The 18,888-nt window shown below is 58.6% G+C and overlaps 1 protein-coding gene across 2 annotated transcripts in view; it reads left to right on the top strand.

Annotated features, from left to right (window-relative positions):
- The first annotated feature begins 772 nt into the window (after nt 1-772).
- CLUH (clustered mitochondria homolog) overlaps nt 773-18,888 on the top strand; it is a 33,934-nt gene continuing 15,818 nt past the window's right edge. The window contains exons 1-10 of one of the 2 annotated variants that reach the window (XM_035561147.2): nt 773-948; nt 10,640-10,836; nt 11,967-12,138; nt 12,289-12,432; nt 12,642-12,769; nt 13,416-13,570; nt 14,779-14,904; nt 16,471-16,618; nt 17,330-17,422; nt 18,119-18,813. In XM_035561147.2, the coding sequence (XP_035417040.1) occupies nt 834-948; nt 10,640-10,836; nt 11,967-12,138; nt 12,289-12,432; nt 12,642-12,769; nt 13,416-13,570; nt 14,779-14,904; nt 16,471-16,618; nt 17,330-17,422; nt 18,119-18,813 (1,973 nt within the window). In that variant the 5' untranslated portion in view covers nt 773-833. Of the gene's footprint in view, nt 949-1,828; nt 1,937-10,639; nt 10,837-11,966; nt 12,139-12,288; nt 12,433-12,641; nt 12,770-13,415; nt 13,571-14,778; nt 14,905-16,470; nt 16,619-17,329; nt 17,423-18,118; nt 18,814-18,888 lie in introns of those variants that run through there. The other variant, XM_035561149.2, reaches the window with a different exon arrangement.

The raw sequence follows: 18,888 nt of genomic DNA, 5'->3' as shown, positions 1-18,888 counted from the left end.
CAGGGCCCTGCGGGGCCGAGCCCCAGCCCTGCTCCCGGTGTGTTTCGAGGCCGTGCAGGGGCTGCCGGCGTCCCGGCCCCCGCTGGGTCTGCACCAGGCTGTGGGGCGGCGGGCGAAGGGCCGGGCCCCCGGGCTCAGCACCCCCGGGCTCAGCACCCCCGGGCTCAGCACCCCGGCGCAGCTGCGGTTTGGTCGGAGCAGAGCTGTTCTGCTTGTGCGGACCAGTGGAGAACAAGAGCAGGCTGTGCTCCCGCTGGGGAGAGCCACCGTGTGGGACGGACGCCAGCGGTCTGACAGAGCGCTGCTTTATTTGAGCGCGCAGTTTACTACACGACCCCACTACTCCCCAGGACGACGTCCGAGGCTTTATTCTTTAACCAAACGCTTCCCAGAACGCCTGCTCTGAGCGCCCGCAGGCCGGAGCACGGAGCCGCACCTCGCACCTCGCTGCAGAAATCTGCCCTTTCCTCCACGCACAGCCCGAAACCCGGCCGCGGCCGCGCTTCCCTCCTGCAGCAGCGCCGCGCCACGGGGCCTGACCGTGCTGCCGGGGGGGGGCTCGCGCCCGGCCCCGCGGACGGGCCCTGCCCGCTCCCGCTCCCGCCGCCCGCTCCCCGCTCCCCGCCGCCCGCTCCCCGCTCCCCGCTCCCGGCCGGGCCTGGGCCGGGGCCTGCGCGGGGGCCGGGCCCGGGCCCGGCGCGTTTCGCGGCGCGGCCCCTTTAAGGCGCGGCGGCGCGGGGCCGGGCCGCACGGCGCGGCGGGGCCGCGGCACCACGTGGGCCGAGCGGCGCTGTCCTTCGCGGCGGGCGCGGCGGGCACGGCGCGGGGCGCCCATGGTGATCAAGGCGGACGAGATGCCGCCGGCCGCCGTGCCGGCCGCGCAGGGCGCCGAGCAGCAGGAGCCGGGGCCCCGCGGCAGGAGGCCGGCCGAGGCCGAGCAGCGCCCCGGTAAGGGGGCGCCGGGCCGGGCCTGGCGGGGGCGCGGGCGGCGGGGCCGGGCCTGGCGGCGCCGGGCCGGGCCGGGCCGGGCCGGGGGCGCCGCTCCCCCCGCGGCCGGGGCAGGCGCGGGGAAGGGGCCCGGGGCTGTGGCGGCCCGGCCCGGCCGGCCCCGCTCGGTGCGGGCGGGGGGCGCGGTGCCCGCCCCGCCGTGCCCCGGCCGCCGGCTCCGCTCCCCGCGGCGGGGCCGGGCCCCGGGGCCGCCCCGGCGGCGGCTGCGAGCGAGCGGCCCCGGGGGCGGCGGGGGGCGAGGCCCGGGCCGTCCGCGGGGCCGCCGCGCCGCGGGGGGGGGGCGCTCGGGGCCGCGGGCCGCGGCGGGGCCGTGCGGCGGGGCTCGGCGCCGCCGGGCTCGGGCCCGGGCGGGCCGCGGGGGCCGGGCGGCGGCGGGGGCGGCCGGGCCCTGCCCGCGGCGGCGCGGGGAGCCCCGGCCCCGTGAAGGTCACCTTCAGCGGGACGCGGCGCGGCGCGGCCGCGGGGGGGCCGGGGGCGGCCGCTGAGGGCCCCGCGCCCCGGCCGGGGGCGGCCGCGGGGCCGGGCGGGCCCTGCTCGGGCGCTCCCCGGGGCCCCGCCGTGGAGGAGCCCGGGCTGGGGCCGGCCCCGCTCGGGGGAGGCCGCCGGGGCCCGTCCGGCAGCGCCCAGCCCCGGCCTGCCCGCGGCCCTGCTGCCGGCCGGGGCCCGGGGCCTGGCTCGGCCGCACCGGGCTGCTGCAGCCTCGCCTCCCGCCTGGGCCGCGGCACCGGCGGCCTCCGTGTGCCGGCGCGGGGCTGGCCGCAGGCGGAGGCTGCCGGAGGGAACTTCTCCGGGCGGCCTCTCTGCGGGCCACGAGAGGCGGGCACGGCGCGTGCACCTCTGGCCTGGTCTCCGGTGCCCGCGTTCCCAGGCGCTGGCAGCCGCTTCGGTGATGGGCGAGAGGCAGGGGAATTCTTGGGAAAACTAAAACGTGAGGATCGCCAGCACGGGCAGGAAATGCTCAAACACGAGTGCTTGTTTTTTCCTGGGAAGGGCAGGCAGCTCACGGGAGATTTTGCCTGAAAGCAACGTGTTTTAACTCCTGGCAGGCTGCTGTAGCTTGACATCAGGGAGGCTGGGTGGCCGCGTGTAGGATGAGGCGCAGCCCTCCTGGCCCTGTCCTGTGTCCTGCTCCTGTCCCAGCTCCTGTGCCCTGTCCCAGCGGGGGCTGCGGGCCCGGGCTGTGTCGGGCTCCTGGGGGTCTGGGATTTCCTGAGCGTGGTGCGGTTTGTCTCCGAGGAGTTACTGTGCTGAGCGCTGCTCTCAGGCTCAGCCTGTTTCTCTGATCTGTAGCTTACAAGAGAAAGGTAAAAACCCGGTGCTCCGGGGCTGCCCTTCGTCGTGGCTAGAGAGCCCCTCGCACTGACTGAGCGAGTGACCTGCCACTTCCTCCCTCCCCTGTTTTTATGGTGGCGAGGTGAATTTTTGAAGTTTGTCACCTAAAGCAAAGTTCATTGGCGTTTGAGCAGGCTGGCAGTAATTCAAGTGTGTGGGGAATGCAGCGCTGAGAGCCGCCCCCCCCCCGCACTGTTTTTTTTTGTTTTTTAATGGGTGCCAAGTGTGCAGCTCCAGCAACTGGGTTAAAAAGTTACGCTGCGTAATCCCTGCTGTTCAAAGTGTGAGCTGATTGCTGGGGGAGGGAGGGAGGCGGAAAAATCCTCCCCGTGTTAGCATGATGAAGCTGGCAGGTGCCCGGGGTTCTGTGGGGAGGGGGGACCTGTGGGGGCCTGCAGCCAGTCGCCCCCACCCCCGTGCAGGGGGCTCTCGGCATCGGCAGTGCTGGCTCGTGCTTCCCAGGCCTCTCCGCAGGGGAAGGCCAGCGCCCGGTTCTGCGCGCCCACCGCTGCCTGCCCGTGGCTCCGGTCCGGGCGTGCTGCGCTGCCCGAAGGAGGCACTCGCTGCGGCTTTGCTGTGGGCAGGCTCCGAGTGGGCTCCTCGCTGAGGAAACACGTTCTGTGATGGTGGGCATCGAGACCTGAGGGATGCCCTCTCCTCTTAAAAGGCGAGAGGGCTGCCGGCTGCTTGTCTCCACCTCCAAGGTAGACACCAGTGCTGGGGCTGCTCTCTCCTTCTGAGAGCAGAAACACAGAAGCGTGAATGCTTTAGGTACCTGTAGGGACTGCTAGGAAGGGCAGTTACGGGTTAAGTTACCTTTCTTGTTAACTAGCACAAGATCAAAAGGCAGCGGTTGTGTGCAGCGTTTTTGGACTATTTCTGTTTCTGCAGTTGTCATTGCCTTAGAACAAGCTTGTCTTGTGCAGGTTCAGTGGTGTGTCTGCTTGGTGTAAAATCCTTTTCATCACTGCCTTGCCTGAAGATCTGCTGTTTCTAACTAGGTCCCTCTGTCTCTGTTCTTCCCCGTCCCCCCATGTATTTGTCCACCTTTTCTGTTGCAGGGGTGGAGAACGAAGGTATTGATGGGAAAACTGCTGTGGAGGCGAGCGTAGTTGTCCGTTGGTGACAAGGTCAGAGCACTGATTGTTAATCTGGGGATCTGCTGTGGCTGTCAGGTCGCTTGACCTTGGAGGTTTGCTGGTGTTTTGGGAAGGGCTGAACTGCTGGCGGTTGGGTTTTCTAACAGTGCGGTTGTAACAGACTTCAGAGGGAGAACTGGAGGAAGAAATCCGCAAGAATCTCCCGCAAGAGAAATCTGCTCAGCGCTGCAGGGTTAAAGAAAGGCCCATGACAAACACGGCACCCGAGTGGCAGGCTGGGGAGGGACCCCCGAGGGGATGATGCCTGGAGCCGCTCTGCCCGCGGGATGGCCGTCGAGGTGCCCCTTGCAGACCTAGAAGCTCGCTGCCCTGCCCAAGCAGCCTTGCTCCTGGGTTTCCTGGCTGAAGAGTGGAAGTAGGTCAGGAACATGCACGCAGAGAAATGCAGCCGCGTACCTGCCTTATGCCCAGTAACAACAACTTTGCGTTGCGGAGAACTGTTTGTCTTAGCCGTCTGTAAATGACTAAACCTGGCAGCGCTCCGTTTGCCTCCTCGCGTTGCGCTCTGTCGGTTGTACTAGAAAGCTGTTGTTTCTAGAAGCTTTGAAAGGTCTGAAGTTCATGCATTTTTCTATTTGCATTTGAGAAGTAAAACCAGTCCGCGGGAGCAGGACTCGCACAGAGCGCGGCTGTTCCCAGGGCGGCGGTGCTGATGCCTCCTGGAAGCGGGTGGCTCTCCTGCTGCTGCTGGGCTCCGGCTGCTGCTGCCCTGCCGGCTGGGGCGGCCCCGAGGGGAAGGGCCGGTGGGGCAGTGCAGCGACTGGTTCCGTACGTCCCAGTAACGTTGAAGTTAATGGCGCCTTTCTAAAACAAAGCGTTGCTGCCCAGCTCGGTGCTTCTGTCTCGGAGCCCGATGATCTGTTGGTCGACTGCATGCAGAGTTTAATGGGGTAGTTACCTGTCCTGGGCTTCTGGTGTTTCAGTAGTTTTCTGAAACTAAGGTACACGCCAGAATAAAATACACGTGCTTAGGGAAATATCGACTTACTCCTGGTATGTCTGAAGTGGGATTGCTCTGACCAGCTCTTCTCTCTGGGAATCCAGCAGGCGGTTTCTTAGCGCTACGGACGGTTTGGTTGGTGTCGATCTTTGCTCCCGGTTCCTGTGGTGTTTGAGGTGCACGTTGCTGCAGCAGGCACCTCACCAGCTAGTTTCAGAACTAAGTTTCCAAAGCTTTGGCTGGACAGAAAGCGTACGAATGGGCTTAAACGTCGTTCCCAGGCGTGGAGAGCGAGCATGGGTACTGCAGCTGCCAGATGCAGGGCACGAGGTCCTGCTGGCTTGGAGCGCCTGAGCCAGCTGCTGGGGGACCCCGGGAGCGCCCTGGGGCGCAGCTGCAGTGCAGATGTCCCAGCATCAGGAGAATACAAAAAGCCACAGACTTTTGAGTAGACTGGAATGTGGCTTAGGTTGTTTGGGTCTATCCAGCCAGACTTGGCTGTGGGTGCGCAGGGCTGAGCAGTCTCCCCGCTTGCTCCCCGTGGGGCAGGTGGTCCCCGTGGGGCCGCAGAGCAGCGGGGCCGGGGCCATCGTCAAAGGCAGCCACAAAGTGCAGCCTGCTGCTGTCCCCGTGCCAGCCAAACCTGGGTGTTGAGAAGCTGCTGAAAAATAAGGGCAGTGCTTATAGCTCTTCCCACAGGTGGGTTAAAGCCAATTTGAGTTTAATGACGGCTGGAGAGCAGCTATAAGCTTCACTGTGGGCTCTTATTAAAAGAAGTGCTTGTTGTGCTAAAGGAGCACCGAAAGTTTCTGGGAAGCTGTGGTTTCCTCTGCGGGGATGTGGGAGGCACATCTGTGCCGTGTCCCATCTCCCTGGCAGGCTGTCCTACCGAGGCCTTTCCACTAGGGCTCTCTGCGATGCTAACGGCTATTAATTTAGTCAATTTATTTGGGTTCAGTAAGCCATTAGCTTTGTTTAATTTATTGTTAGGCTGAAATTTAATTTGCATTCGCTAGACCAGCAGCGGCCTTCGCATGCTGAAGCTAGCACGTGCTGCGCCGCACTTCCTTCGGCTTCAGCGGAGGCAGTGCCGCTCAGCTGCGTGGCACCCGAACGCGTCTCCTGCCCAGGGGCTCGCAGCGCTGCCCAGCAGAAGCCGCGCGTGCTGTCCTCGCCGCGCTCCTGCAGCTGCTGCAGCCTGCGCTCGGCGCTCCTGGTAGTGTCAGCCCGCACTTAGGTCAGCACTCTGCAGGGGGTGGGAAGATGGGAGTGGGAGGGGTGCGTGTAATCCCCTTTGAGTATGGGTGGCTTAGCTTTTCTGCCTGGTGTGCCTCCCAAGCACAGGGCATGCTGGCAGTCTTATTTCTACATCCTAAAATCCCATTGCGCCACTAGTACGGGCTGGTGCTGTATTGCTTTTTCTTAATTTCTTTTATCGCTGCAGATCATCGCATGTGAACCATTGCACAGCGTCAGCCACCCATCTGACCTGGCCTCCTCCTCGGAGAAACGGGTGTCTCCAGCTGATGAGCACAATAGCTGCTTCATTAGGCTGGGTTTATGTGACTATTAAAGGGAAAAGTAAACTTTGTTTAAGCATAAATAGCACCATTAAACTTAGTGATCTAATTAATTGCAGCAAATTGTACTTTAGGTGATCTGCTTTAAAATGAAACTGAATTTGGGCTCGTCTTCGCTCGAACCTGAGCTGCTGCTCCACGGGGAGCCGAGGCTGCAGGGCACCTGGATGGTGCTGCGGTCTGCAGGTGAGGAGAGAGTTGAAGCTGTCAGAGCGACAGAACAGAACAGAAGATTCTTCTTCTGTTTCCTCTTTCTGTTCTTTGAAGAGAAGAACAGAAGCTAGCCAGGGGTTTGACTTGCACTGGAGAGCTCTCGGTCTGCTTTTCAACCCTTGGCAGGCTGGCTGACGGAGCATGAGGCTCTGGCGCAGCTTCCAGCCTTCCCGGGGCCTCCTTCGGAGACGAGTCTCCTTGTCCGGGTGTCGGCGCTGGGCAGGTGGTTACGCGGGCTCTGTAGTCCTGATTTCATTCTGGTTTTGAGTTTTCTGTTTTTTTTTCTACTCGGGCTGTGGCGCTTTTCTTCCCCTCGGTGGAGATGTGGGCTCCTTCCCGCATGTGCAGCGCCGCCGAGCGCACGGCAGGCTTGTGCGTGATGGTGGTGGTGCTGGCCGGGGAAGGCGAGGGGCTGGGTGCGCGCAGGGGCCGCGGGTTTCACCAGCACTTGTCGCTTCCACAAATCTCGGGCTCTGTAATCCCTGCACCAGTTGTTGGATTTACTGAAATAACAGAGAGGAGTGGTTTGAGGGGAGCTGTCTGTGTGGTTTTTTGGCTTGTTTGGTACAGCGGAGCAGCGTGAGAGGACAGAAAATGTGTCTGGGAACGCCTTCGTAGTTGCTGCCCAGGCCCTTTATGCCTGCCTGCTCAGTATGGGCGGCCGTGCCCGGCCGAGGCAGCCACAGAGAGTGCCCTCCTTGTAATTCAACGCGTCTCGCCTGCCTACGAGTTTGGCAGAGCTGGGGAGCTCTAACGCTTGTCCCATGCTGCACTGGTTCAGCACTTGATACCAGCCGTCTATTTATAACGAGCTCGGGGACCGAAGCAATCGGGCGAGCGTCTGCTCTTAGAGAGCGCCTGCAGAGCCTGGGAGGTGCGCGCACGGCCGGAGGTTCGTGGGCTCGCTGCTGGGGCGCCGGGCAGAGCTGGGAGCGTTCAGCGGCTGCTGCGGGGCCGCGTCGCTGGGCCGCTGTGGCGGGGCGAAGATGTGCGGCGGGTGAAGGTCACTGAGCGGGACGTCGGGAGAGCTGCTGGCAGGCCAGCAGCAGAGCCTGCGGAGGAGGCGCGGGTGTGTGCTCCGGCACCTCCGGGATGCGGACCTGAGCCCCGCACTGGCCCTGTGCTCCCTCTCACCTCGGGACCATGTAAGAAGTTCCTTTGGAGAGTCTGGCTGGCTGCAAACGTGAACGGACCCGAACCAGGGAGGGTGAGCAAGAATTCGCCTTGTGGGGACTTAAATATGTGTGTGCAAAAAGGGATTTGCAAACAAAACTGACTTTTCCAATCCAGTGTTGTATGAGCCAGGCTGCTTATAATCATGGGGAACAGCATTTTTGTGAACTGCTGCAGGCATGTCACCGACCTCATCTTCCAGACACGCAGCTTTAGCTTGCCCGATGAGCGGTCGCCGCTCTTACCAAAGCCTCCCACGAGCCGCGCCGGCTCCCCCGACGTGCCGGAAGCTTCCCGGGGCGCCGTGCCGTACCCCGACGTCATCCCCAGCGCGGCGGCGGCAGGAAGCCTGCAGAAACGCGCCGAACGCATCCAGGACTCGCCGGAGGCCAAGGGCGAAGAAGCAGCAGTGACGGCCTGCGATAACAGCTGCTGGAAAGCTGGCGGTGGTGCTGCCGGCCCGCTCCAGCGGCCAGGGGCATCGCGTGCCGCAGCCGTCCTTCCAGCCGACCTTGAGGAAGGGCCGGCGGGGCCGTTAGATCGCGCCGCGCTGCTTGAGGCCTGCCAGAGCCACGTGAAACCTGAGGACGGCGGCTCGACCGCGGGGCCCGGTGCGGCTCGTGCTGTGCTTCCCCCCGGCCCGCGGCCTGGCCCCGGCCGCTGCGTGGAGCCAGCAGGCGGGGGGAGAAGCCCCCGCGTCCAGCAGACGGTCACACCGCCCGGGCTCTGCGGGGAGAAGGCGTCCGAGAGCAGGGACACTGAGCGCTGGCTCTGCGCAGACTGACCGCGCCGCAGGCCCCGGCGGCAGGCTGAGCGGGGGCCCCAGCCCCGTGGCGGTGCACGTGCTGCCCTCCAGGCAGCCCCAGAAGAGGAGGAAGAAGAAGAAGCTCCCGCCTCTAGGTGCTCACTGCAGTGGCGCTCCGTTGGGCTTGGTGTAGCTGGAGCCCCTCTACACCCGTGGCGGTGTCGGGGTGGCTGTGTACGGTCGTGGGATGGGGTGGGAGGGAGGAGGGGGGGACACAGGTTCTGTTTTCACTCGCAGCGGGGTGGAGGTGAGGAAGGGGGCCGGGGCCAGAGCCCAGCTGGGCCGGCTGTTGTCCCTTCCCCGGCTTCCTGGGCACAAGCAGCTCGGCTTGCTGCTGCTTGGGTCTCAAGGTCAAACCTGGCCTCTGTGGCACTGCGGTGTCGTTCAGTCCCTGTGTGGCGGCCGAGTTGGGTCTCAGTCGCTGGCTCTCGGTGTAGCTGGTGGCTTGCCGGGGGTGCTGCAGTGACACTGACGTGGGGCTGCCCGGCTGCTGTTTCGGTGCCTCGTTTGCTGTTTGTGCCTCTGCCGTGCCGCCAGAGGTGTTCAGGCCTCGCAGCAAGGAGGCCGTGTGGGGCTCTCAGCACCTGGAAGTACCTCTGGGGAGGGAACGACAGGACCTGTGCCCTTGAATGGAACCGGAGCTCGCAGTCAGAAACACATTCTGTTGGCACTGTCGCTTCTCCCACCCTCTGTACCAGGCTACTTTGCTGCAACATCTTCTGATACTGTCATCGGGAAGCTAGTGACTGACTTTGGTTTAGAAGATTTATGTGAACACTAATTAGTTATTAACGAAAACTCCCCACGGTCCGTCATATTGACCCCTTCCTGGTGTGTGCAGTCAGCAATATTCAGACGCAGATGCAAATCCCCGTTCGTGCCGGGGCTGTCTGCCTGGCTCACGAGGTGCCCACCACATCTGTAGGCTCCCTATAAATAGGAAGCGTGACTGAAATAGTGCCTGTCACCTTGGCGTGTACTCGCCGTGCAGGTGCAAGGATGAAACGTAATCCTCCTACTTAGCCTTTGCAGCAGGCTGAATGCAGCTCAGGCGAGCGCACGTTTGTTCCTCCCCATGAAGCAGTGTCCGGGCCACCTCCTCTCTTGGGCTTAGCCCGTTCTCCTGACGCTTTAATCTTGTGTGCGCTCGGGGTTTGTCCGTGCTGTGCTCGGGAGCAGGGATGAGAACACGGCGTTACGGCTCAGTGCTCGCTGCCCGCAGCACGGCCCTGGGCACCGTGGGCAGGAGGAGCTGGGGCACCGAGCGTCGCCGCGTCCTGCGGGCACGCTCACCTCGCTGCTGCGAGTTGGGGTTGAAACAAAACGTGCCGTTTTCATCAAAATGTGTCTGATCTGTAAAACCCAGCTGAAAAAGCATCACTGGTGTTAAACCAGAGCGTTTACCTGCCCGACGAGCATTCTTTCTTTGGTTCAGGTTTAGCTTCTTGTTTCCAGGCTTGGGGCAGCGCTGGCTGTCAGAGCTGGCAGGAGGGCGGCGAGGCGCACCCCGCAGCCTCGGGTGCTCACCTGGCTCCGGGCAGCGCTGACCCCAGGAGCCTCTCGAGGCCGTTCCTGAGGCCGTTCCCGCGCCTGTGCTCGGGGGGGGCGGCTGTGCTGAGACCTGCGCGGGTCAGAGGGGCCCTGCTCCCCGGGCCATAGCGGGCAGCTCTCCCACGGCACCAGCTGGAGCTCGCCCTGTCCGCACCTCGGCGCAGCGACGTGCTGGTCCCCTGCCCAGCTCGGTGGGTCCGGGCTGCGCAAGGAGACCTGCGGCTTCCTAGATCGTGTCCGCTCCCCACTGCTCTCCACCTGGCTCACGAAGAGAACAAACCCTCGTGGGAGGGGGGAGGGAGGTGTGGGGTGCTCCCCATCCCGGGGGTGCATCCGTCTAAACGCGTGCCGGGAATGTCATCACCTGCCTCAACTACAAGTGCTGAGGCAGAGCCTCGCTGGCACCCCGGGGTCGCTGTGAGGCGTGCTGGGGGCACAGGGCGGCTGGGCGCGGGGGGTGGGGGCGCCTGGTGCCGGGGAGCAGCCCGGCAGCACCCCCCCGCCGAGCAGCGCGCCAGGAGGAGCGCTGGGAGCTGCGCAACGTGTTGGTGCAGGGGTTACAGCTGCCTGCGGGCTGCAGAGCGCCACACCCCCGTTTCTTTTAATTAAGAGGCTTCTTAAGACTAAGCCGAACGCGTTGTACACTGACCCATCCTTCCTGCTTTCCTTCCCTCCCCTCCGCACAGGGTTTGTGGAAGATGCAAACCCTGCAGGGAGCGAGAGTGCGCTAATTGCGCCGAGGGGCAGGAGGGCAGGGCCTGGCACACCTACCTCCAGTAAACACCAGTTGCAGGATGAAATGTTTGCTTGGCCGGAGCACGGTGGTGTCACTGGAACCGGTCTCCCCCGCGCGCTCTAAACCCCCCTCTCCCCGCAGAGCACCCGTCTGGCACGGCACTCATGAACGGCAGCGCGCCGCACGAGAGCCTCAGGGGCGAGAAGGACGCCAGGCAGAACGGCCACGAGGAGGCTGACGCGGGGGAAGATGGGAACGACCAGGAGGTCATTGTCATACAGGACACGGGATTCAGCGTCAAGATCTGCGCGCCGGGGATAGAGCCCTTCTCGCTGCAGGTACCTGCCTGCCTTCGGCCGGCTGGGGGGGGACGGGAGGCGACGGGGGCAGGGGCAGCTCGGCAAGGGGGAGCTGCCCCTCGTCGTTCTCCACGGGGCTCGGATCTGAGCACAGGGGAAGTGGCGTTCCCACTGCTGGGCTGTTCTGAAGGAGGGAGGTGTAAACACGACTTCTGGGCCTGACTCCGGAAGGGGAAACCTCTTGCCTGCTCAGAGGTTTTGGCACGATGCACCTCCTGGCTGCGCTGGGTTTGGCACAGCGACACGCGCTCGCACTGCTCAGGGAGCTCGTGCACCTGCCTGGGGCTCACAGAGCGATGCAGCCTCCCCTCCCCTCCCCTCCCCTTCCCTTCCCCTCCCCGAGAGCTCTGCTGGATGCGGCACGGCATCACGTGGGCGGCAACACGTGCTGCCAGATGAGGACAGGCTTTGACATGCCTGGCCGATACTCTGATTTAGCTCGATACTGCGCTGAAAACCACTTGGACGAAGCATTTTTCATTCTGGGGGGAGGCATTTTGAGCCTAAACCCGGGGGGAAGCCTTATCTCCCCAGGACCAGCAGAGAGTGCAGTGAAGTGACGTCCCCTGTGGAACTAGCTGTGTTTCAGCCCGGCTTTTTTCTTTCTCTAAATCTCTTTGGCTGTTAGTTTTAATAGGCTAATAATAGCAGCCCATGCTGTTTACAGCAGCTTATGTAAACTGCCCTGAGTCCTCATAGCTCGAGAGCAGCGTCGGTGGTGCTGGAGCCAGAGCAGGCGGCAGGAGCGCAGCCCTGGCGCGTGAGCCGGGGCGGTTCCTGTGTTTCAGGAGCTGCGTGCCCGGGGGCAGACCGAGCGGAGGAAGCGGTCTGTCCTCCGCTTGTGTCGTTCAGAACCTCGCCACAAACATGCGGTGGGGATGGCTGAGGGACGAGCCCCTGGGTTCCCCCCACGTTCGGTTCCTTGGCTGCGCTCCAGCCCTGCCCTGTGCTCAGCGCAGCGCCAGGCTGCGACGCCTCTGGGTGCCCAGCCTGGGGGTTGGAGCTGGGGCGACTCGCCCTGCCACAGGGGTCTGCGTCCTCCGGCAGGGACAGAAGCAGCCTTCTGACAGTTGGCTGACAATAACTGGCTGCGTTGTTGCCTTCTTAAGGTCTCTCCTCAAGAGATGGTGCAAGAGATCCACCAAGTCTTGATGGACCGTGAAGATACCTGCCACCGGACTTGCTTCTCTCTGCAGCTTGATGGCAACGTCCTCGATAACTTCGCTGAGCTGAAAACTATTGAAGGACTGCAGGAGGGCTCGCTGCTAAAGGTGGTGGAAGGCAAGTTCCTTCAGACTTCAGGAGGGAACAAGCAGGGAGTGGTTTTGGCTACCTGGCAGCGCTTCCCTGTTGTTCCTTTTTGAGACTTGTCTGCTAAAGTAGTAAGCAACTGTGTGATTGCAGTTTATTTCCTCCCTTTCTGTTTATCAGAGCCGTACACAGTGCGAGAAGCCAGGATACATGTGCGTCACATTCGGGACCTTCTGAAGAGTCTTGACCCATCAGATGCTTTCAATGGCGTGGACTGTAATTCACTGTCATTCCTGAGCGTCTTCACTGAAGGAGACCTGGGAGGTAAGGGGCAAAAAGGCTTCCCTAGTGTGGTCAGTTTTCATTCCCCTGACTCCTTGCTTCATTAAAACACGTTGTGACGATCAGCTGTCCCACCTCATTCGGGAGTGCAGAGAAACTCTCTCTGAGCACTTCTGCACTCCTGCTTGAATAATTACTGGAGGATGAAGTGTTGTCTTGCAGCACTGACTTTCTGTGTGTCTCTGCTCCAGACAGTGGAAAACGGAAGAAAAAAGGTACCGAAATGGAACAAATTGACTGCACCCCTCCTGAACATATCCTGCCAGGTAGCAAAGAGAGACCCCTGTGTGCCCTTCAGCCCCAGAACAGAGACTGGAAGGTAGAGTTCTCCTGTGTGCTCGAAATGGCTATCAGCACGTACCTTGCAGCAAAGTGGTGTTCAGGAATTGGGAGCTGCACTGAAGGTGGACTTTGGGATTTGCTCTGCTTGATGCTTAATGAGTGCTGGAATAGCACTGCTTAGCCGAGAGAATAAAGTCCAGGAGCTTGTGTGCAAAGCACTGGACACGGTCTGGACATCCGCAGAGCACAAAGTGGCCAGCCGTGTTGGGGAGGGGTGGCAGGGAAGGGAGGGCTGCGTTTCTCTGTAGAGTCGTGGAGGCAGGATCTGCAGATCGCTGTGAATTACCCTTAGGTTTCCCATGCCCTTGCACTTGGATTCCAGTTTTAGAAGCTGCCATTTGAAAACCAGTACGGCAAGAAATCCATGTGTTGTGCAGCCCAGAGGCCCAGGATGTCTGTTTTTACCTGTCTTATTTGTGAAAGGCAGCAAACTCAGAAGCATAGTAGTGGACTGCAAGTAGCTTGGGGAAGGCTATGCTCTTGAGACCAATTCTTTTGTAAGCTCTGTTTCTGGAACCAAGAGGGGCAGCAGGTAAAAGGACTTTGGCTTGTATATCAGATGTCTCTGTAACACAGGGGTATTAATTTCTACTGACAGGAAATGTTTCTGTTGTGTTCTGTAGCCTTTGCAGTGCCTAAAGGTATTGACGATGAGTGGCTGGAACCCTCCACCTGGCAACAGGAAAATGCATGGGGACCTCATGTATTTATACGTGATCACAGTGGAGGATCGACACGTCAGTATCACTGCATCCACTAGAGGATTTTACTTGAATCAGTGAGTAACTAGGATTTCTCTTGTCAGGCCCTGCAGGAGGGAGCTTGCAATACCAAACTGGAAAAGAACCTGCAAAGAAACATGCTGCTGCTTTTTTTTTCTTTTTTCTTCCCTGTGGAAAATAGCCTATTTGAATTCACTGCTCACATGGGGTTTGTAGGAGTTGTTATACTGGATTGGGCTCTTTAGTTATGCCCGGTACCATTTTTCCACAGTGGATAAATGCCTGATGCTTTAGGGAAAGTTGAAACATCCCATAATGTCATCAACTAGTTAAAAGTATTTTCAGTCGGGAGGGAATTCCTTCCCGACCATTGTAACTAGCTCATTTTGCCCTCAAGGAGAAGAACAGTCCGCAAGCACTTTGTAACCTGGGCACGGATTTGACTAGCAATTTTTTTTGTAGTGTCTATGAGGGACTGTTAAAGCTGACCGTACAGTGCCTGGGAGCGTAACAGTGGCTGTATTTGAAAAGAAGATGAAGATGAAGTACATTTCTACATTCTGCCCCATTATGAAATGAAAGTGCTGTGTGTTGAGCTGGCTTGTAGAAGGCAGTTTCTATTCTATGGTTTTCTCCCAGATCTGTTAATAAGTAAATAGTGTGTCAAAAATAACAAGTCAAGAGATGCACATCTAAGTATGGGTCCATGGAGAGCAAGTGGCACGAAGAACACGGAACAAGTGGCCTGCTTGGGCTTGGCAAAATGTGAGCTGGGGAGGGGAGTCTGTGCTTGTGGCCCTGGCAGGTCAGTGCTCAGCCCTTCGGCAGGGAGATTCGGTATCCTAAGAGGGTTCTGGCTGTCTGGTGTCGTTGGTGCCATTCCAGTTGGGTTCTCTGTTAAGCAGAGGCCCTTGTGATGCGTTTGGGAAGCTCTTTTGTGAAATCAGTCCTTCCTTCCTATAAAAATATGAGCCTCTCTTAAACCTAGTGGTAGCTGAAGAAAGGTCCGAATGAAATTTGCTGCCCACTGCATTCGGGTCCAGGTACTGAATTACTGATTGCATCTCCACTGGTGAGAGCCGGGCAGCAGCGGGGCCTGCAGTCCTTCTGCCTGCGTGCCACTTGGTCCCCGTTTTACAGACAGCAACGTGTTACGCAGGCCTTTAATGCAGTGCTTATTTGGGAAGGCTCTCACTTGTGTAGCAAGTTCCTGGGGGGTGGCAAGTCTCAGCTATGACAACAGCTTGTTTCTTTCCTCTTGCAGGTCTACTGCATACAACTTCAATCCCAAACCTGCAAACCCCAGCTTTCTTAGTCATTCCTTGGTGGAACTACTTAACCAGATCAGCCCTACCTTCAAAAAAAACTTCTCCGCTCTGCAGAAGAAACGGTAGCAAACGTTTTCCTCTCTATCCCCTTGGGTAGCGTGATGTTAAGCTGCTGGGTGAGGCCCCGGTACCTGGCTGGTTCTGTGGAGCTGGGTGCCGCGCTCGTACAGCAGGGATTGTAACGCCCTCTTCCTCTGTGTGCACGTGGTGGGTGGGTGGTCGGGGGGTGCTTGGTGGAACGCGAGTCCGTGTGGCAAGGGACTGCCCAGTGCCTGACGGGGCCTCGTGGCAGTGCCCTGATCTCACTGGCTCTCCCCTGCTCGAAACATGGAGCTGCCTGAGCTGATGGGACTTGGTCCATGCTAGTAGGCCTTCTGTGCAGAAGTTATGAAAGCGTGTGGACCTGTAGCGCACTAACTGCTGCTGGAAAATTCCTGTATAAGTCATCTTGAGCAGTAAGAGCTGCTTCTTGTTGTGGTGTGTGTAAGTGAGCTTCATCTGCCCACTCACAGCCTTCGTGCAAGGGCAAATCCTGGTGTGTTGACCAGCTCCTGCGGTGGGTCTGCTCACCGAGTCAGCGCGTTGGCTGCGTGCCTTGTGGGGGGACTGGATGACGTCCTGGCTAGCCAGGCAGCAAGGAGCTGATGTGAAGCGGGCCATGGGCTGCAGCAGGGTATGACTGATGACCTGGTCAGTAGGTGCTTCTCCCTGAACACAAAAAAAAGCTGAAGCATAAAATATCTGGAAAAGTAACGTGTGAGGGCTTTGCACAGGCTTACAGTGGAGAAAGAATAATTATCTTAAACATGTTCATGCATGCTTGCTTTCCTCTAGTTCCTCTAACAGTAATAGATTGTTTTATTTTCCTGCCCTTGCCAGAGGGACCATTTATTCTACTCCAGGACAGTGGATCCTGTGCAAAAGCCTGTCATTCTTTAGAGTCCACTTAATGAACTGCCTTAGCTCAGCAGGATGCAAATTGACAGGCACATTGTGTGGCTTTCAAAAGTGCTGCTTCTGTTCTCATTAGGAAGATGAAAGTGACACTACACAAGGGCTGGAAATTAGCAGTGGCCTCCCAGCCACCAGTGTAACTATCTGGCCATTTAAAAATGATTATATTGTATTGCTTGTTGGGCCAGAAGTAAATACAGATGAGACTCCGGCACCTGCTGAGAGCAGACAGATTACACCAAAGGCCAGTAGGTGAAGCTTGCTTTTTCACTTCGTTAGTGGATGTGTGCTACAGGCCTGTTTTACAATACAATGCTTAGGGACTGCAGTGAAAGCTGAGAGCCAGTAACAGAGGTGGCTGGCTGGGAGTGGCGATTCCCTGCCTCTGCTCCTGTTTTGTGGTGAGTGGAGAACACAGTGGGGATTTCTGGAGGTGCAGCTGAGGAAACAGGAATGAGGAGAGCCCAGTGCATTCCCTAGACTGCTGCTGAGAGGCACTGCCAATCCGGTCGGTCGGTAAGGGCTGTCAGACTTGGTAAACGAAAGCCCACTGCGCTGCCTGTGAGACCTGGTCTTGTTCTGTGCTTTGTTAGAAGCTGGTGTTGCAGCAGAGGGAAAACTCTTTTACAAATCTTTCTTTGGAAAATATCTAATTGTTTTCACTCCCAAATCAGGGTTCAGAGACATCCGTTTGAAAGGATAGCAACTCCTTTCCAAGTGTACAGCTGGACAGCTCCACAAGCAGAACACGCCATGGACTGTGTCCGGGCAGAAGACGCTTACACCTCTAGACTGGGCTACGAAGAGCACATCCCCGGACAGGTAGCACTCTCGCTTTGGGTGGGAACCCTGGCAATAGGTTGCCACCCATTGCGCTGGGAACCAGCTGACTTTACTGACAAGTAGACCTTTGGTATTTGTGGAGGGGTTTTGCTCATCGAGGAACGCTTGCATTAGTCCTTGTTTTCTACAGCCTCTTTAACTACAGAGGGCTGAGCTGCTGAGGCTGCAGCTTCCCTGAGTACCTGAGGGTCTGAGAGGAGCAATTTCTGCTCAAGTATTTATAACTCCTATGTCCGTACTCTGACTAGCTCTGCTGCACCGCACAGACAGCACAGTGTTCCTTCTTGTTGGCTAGGCCTGGAACATCTCAACAAACTATTCTAAGGGTTTCAGTCACAGCCTCATAACCTAAAATGTTCCAGGCCATGCGTGGAAGGGCTGCCTGCAGAGTGACAACGTCACAGTGTGCTGGTTAACCAGATCTGCACTGAGTTACTCCGGAGCTAGCAATCTGGCATTTCAGATTAACTGCATTGTGTAAGCTGGACTAATTCAACAGCCATTTGGGATAGATCTGCTGTAAAGTCAGCTCGTAAGGAGTGATCCTGCTGCTGACTCAATTCCTCTGGATGTCATGACAGCCTTGAGTTCTTCCCTTCTCTCACAAAATGCCTTGTAAATCAGAAATGCTGGGTTGCCAGCCCCTGCCTACACAGTGTAGTGCTTCCCATAAGTTTTTGACTCTTTCAGACCAGAGACTGGAACGAGGAGCTGCAGACCACACGAGAGCTACCACGCAAGAACCTGCCTGAGAGGCTGCTGAGAGAACGAGCCATTTTCAAGGTAACTTTGGGATCAGCAGGCAGCTACTTACACACACACTTCTCTGCTGCCCGTGTCACATCTAGACATTTCACCTGGGCCTGCCTTTTAGAAACTGCAAGCTGAGGGTCCCTGTTTGTGAGCTAAGGGGTCTTGTTTTCTCTCGCATATCACAGAATCATCTAGGTTGGAAAAGACCTCCAAGGTCAAGTCCAGCCATCAACCTGACCTACCAAGTCCCATCACTAAACCACATATCTTAGCGCCACATCCACACATCTCTTAAATAACTCCAGGGATGGGCACTCCACCACTTCCCTGGGGAGCCTGTTCCAGTGCTTGACCAATGTCTGCCTTCTGCTCCCGGCCTTGCAGGGAAGAATTGTGCTCCTTGACCTTGTGTCTCCCAGTCCTCTGCTGTTCTGTTTGATCAGCCTTCTTTCAAGTGGGTGGGAGGGGTGGATGTGCTTTAACCTAAACCTCCTCTGCAGAGAGCTAATGAGTCTGAGCCATGGTGATCCCTAATGTTTTGGCTCCTGGAGCTTGTATTCAAGCCACTGGCCAGGCTCACAAAAGCAAAAGCCAGCTGACCTGCCTGCCTGCTGGAGGCCATCAGGAGGTGAGGAGTGAAGGAGAAATTTGCAGAGAGTTTTGAGAATGAGGTGCTGGGAGGGGGTGATCCCTTCTTTACCTAGTTTTCTCTCCAACTGTCTCCAGGTTCACAGCGACTTCACCGCAGCAGCAACAAGAGGTGCCATGGCTGTCATTGATGGCAATGTCATGGCCATCAACCCCAGTGAAGAGACCAAGATGCAGATGTTCATCTGGAACAACATTTTCTTCAGTCTGGGCTTTGACGTCCGTGACCACTACAAGGACTTTGGCGGGGATGTTGCTGCTTACGTGGCACCTACCAACGATCTCAATGGTGTGCGGACCTATAATGCTGTGGATGTAGAAGGGCTGTACACGCTGGGGACTGTAGTGGTGGATTACAGAGGTTACAGGGTGACAGCTCAGTCTATTATTCCTGGGATCTTGGAACGGGAGCAGGAACAGAGTGTCATCTATGGGTCAATAGACTTTGGCAAGACGGTTGTCTCGCATCCCAAGTATCTGGAGCTGCTGGAGAAGACCAGCAGGCCGCTTAAGATCCAGAAGCACAAAGTCCTGAATGACAAGAATGAGGAGGTGGAGCTGTGCTCCTCAGTGGAGTGCAAAGGCATTATTGGCAATGATGGGCGTCACTACATCCTGGACCTGCTCCGCACTTTCCCTCCAGATCTAAACTTCCTGCCTGTTGAAGGGGAGGAGATGCCAGAGGAATGTAAGAAAATGGGGTTTCCCAAGCAGCACAGACACAAGCTTTGCTGTCTCCGGCAAGAGCTTGTTGATGCCTTTGTAGAGCACAGGTGAGCTGAGCTCCCCCCTTCCTCCACTCACAACTGGTAATGGCCAAGTCAGGACCATGCTGTGTCACCTCACAG

This window comes from Cygnus atratus, chromosome 20 (assembly GCF_013377495.2).
Source record: "Cygnus atratus isolate AKBS03 ecotype Queensland, Australia chromosome 20, CAtr_DNAZoo_HiC_assembly, whole genome shotgun sequence".
Classification (NCBI taxonomy): Eukaryota; Metazoa; Chordata; class Aves; order Anseriformes; family Anatidae; genus Cygnus; species Cygnus atratus.
The sequence above is the reverse complement of the archived record's forward strand: the minus strand, read 5'-3'. Positions and strand labels throughout refer to the sequence as shown.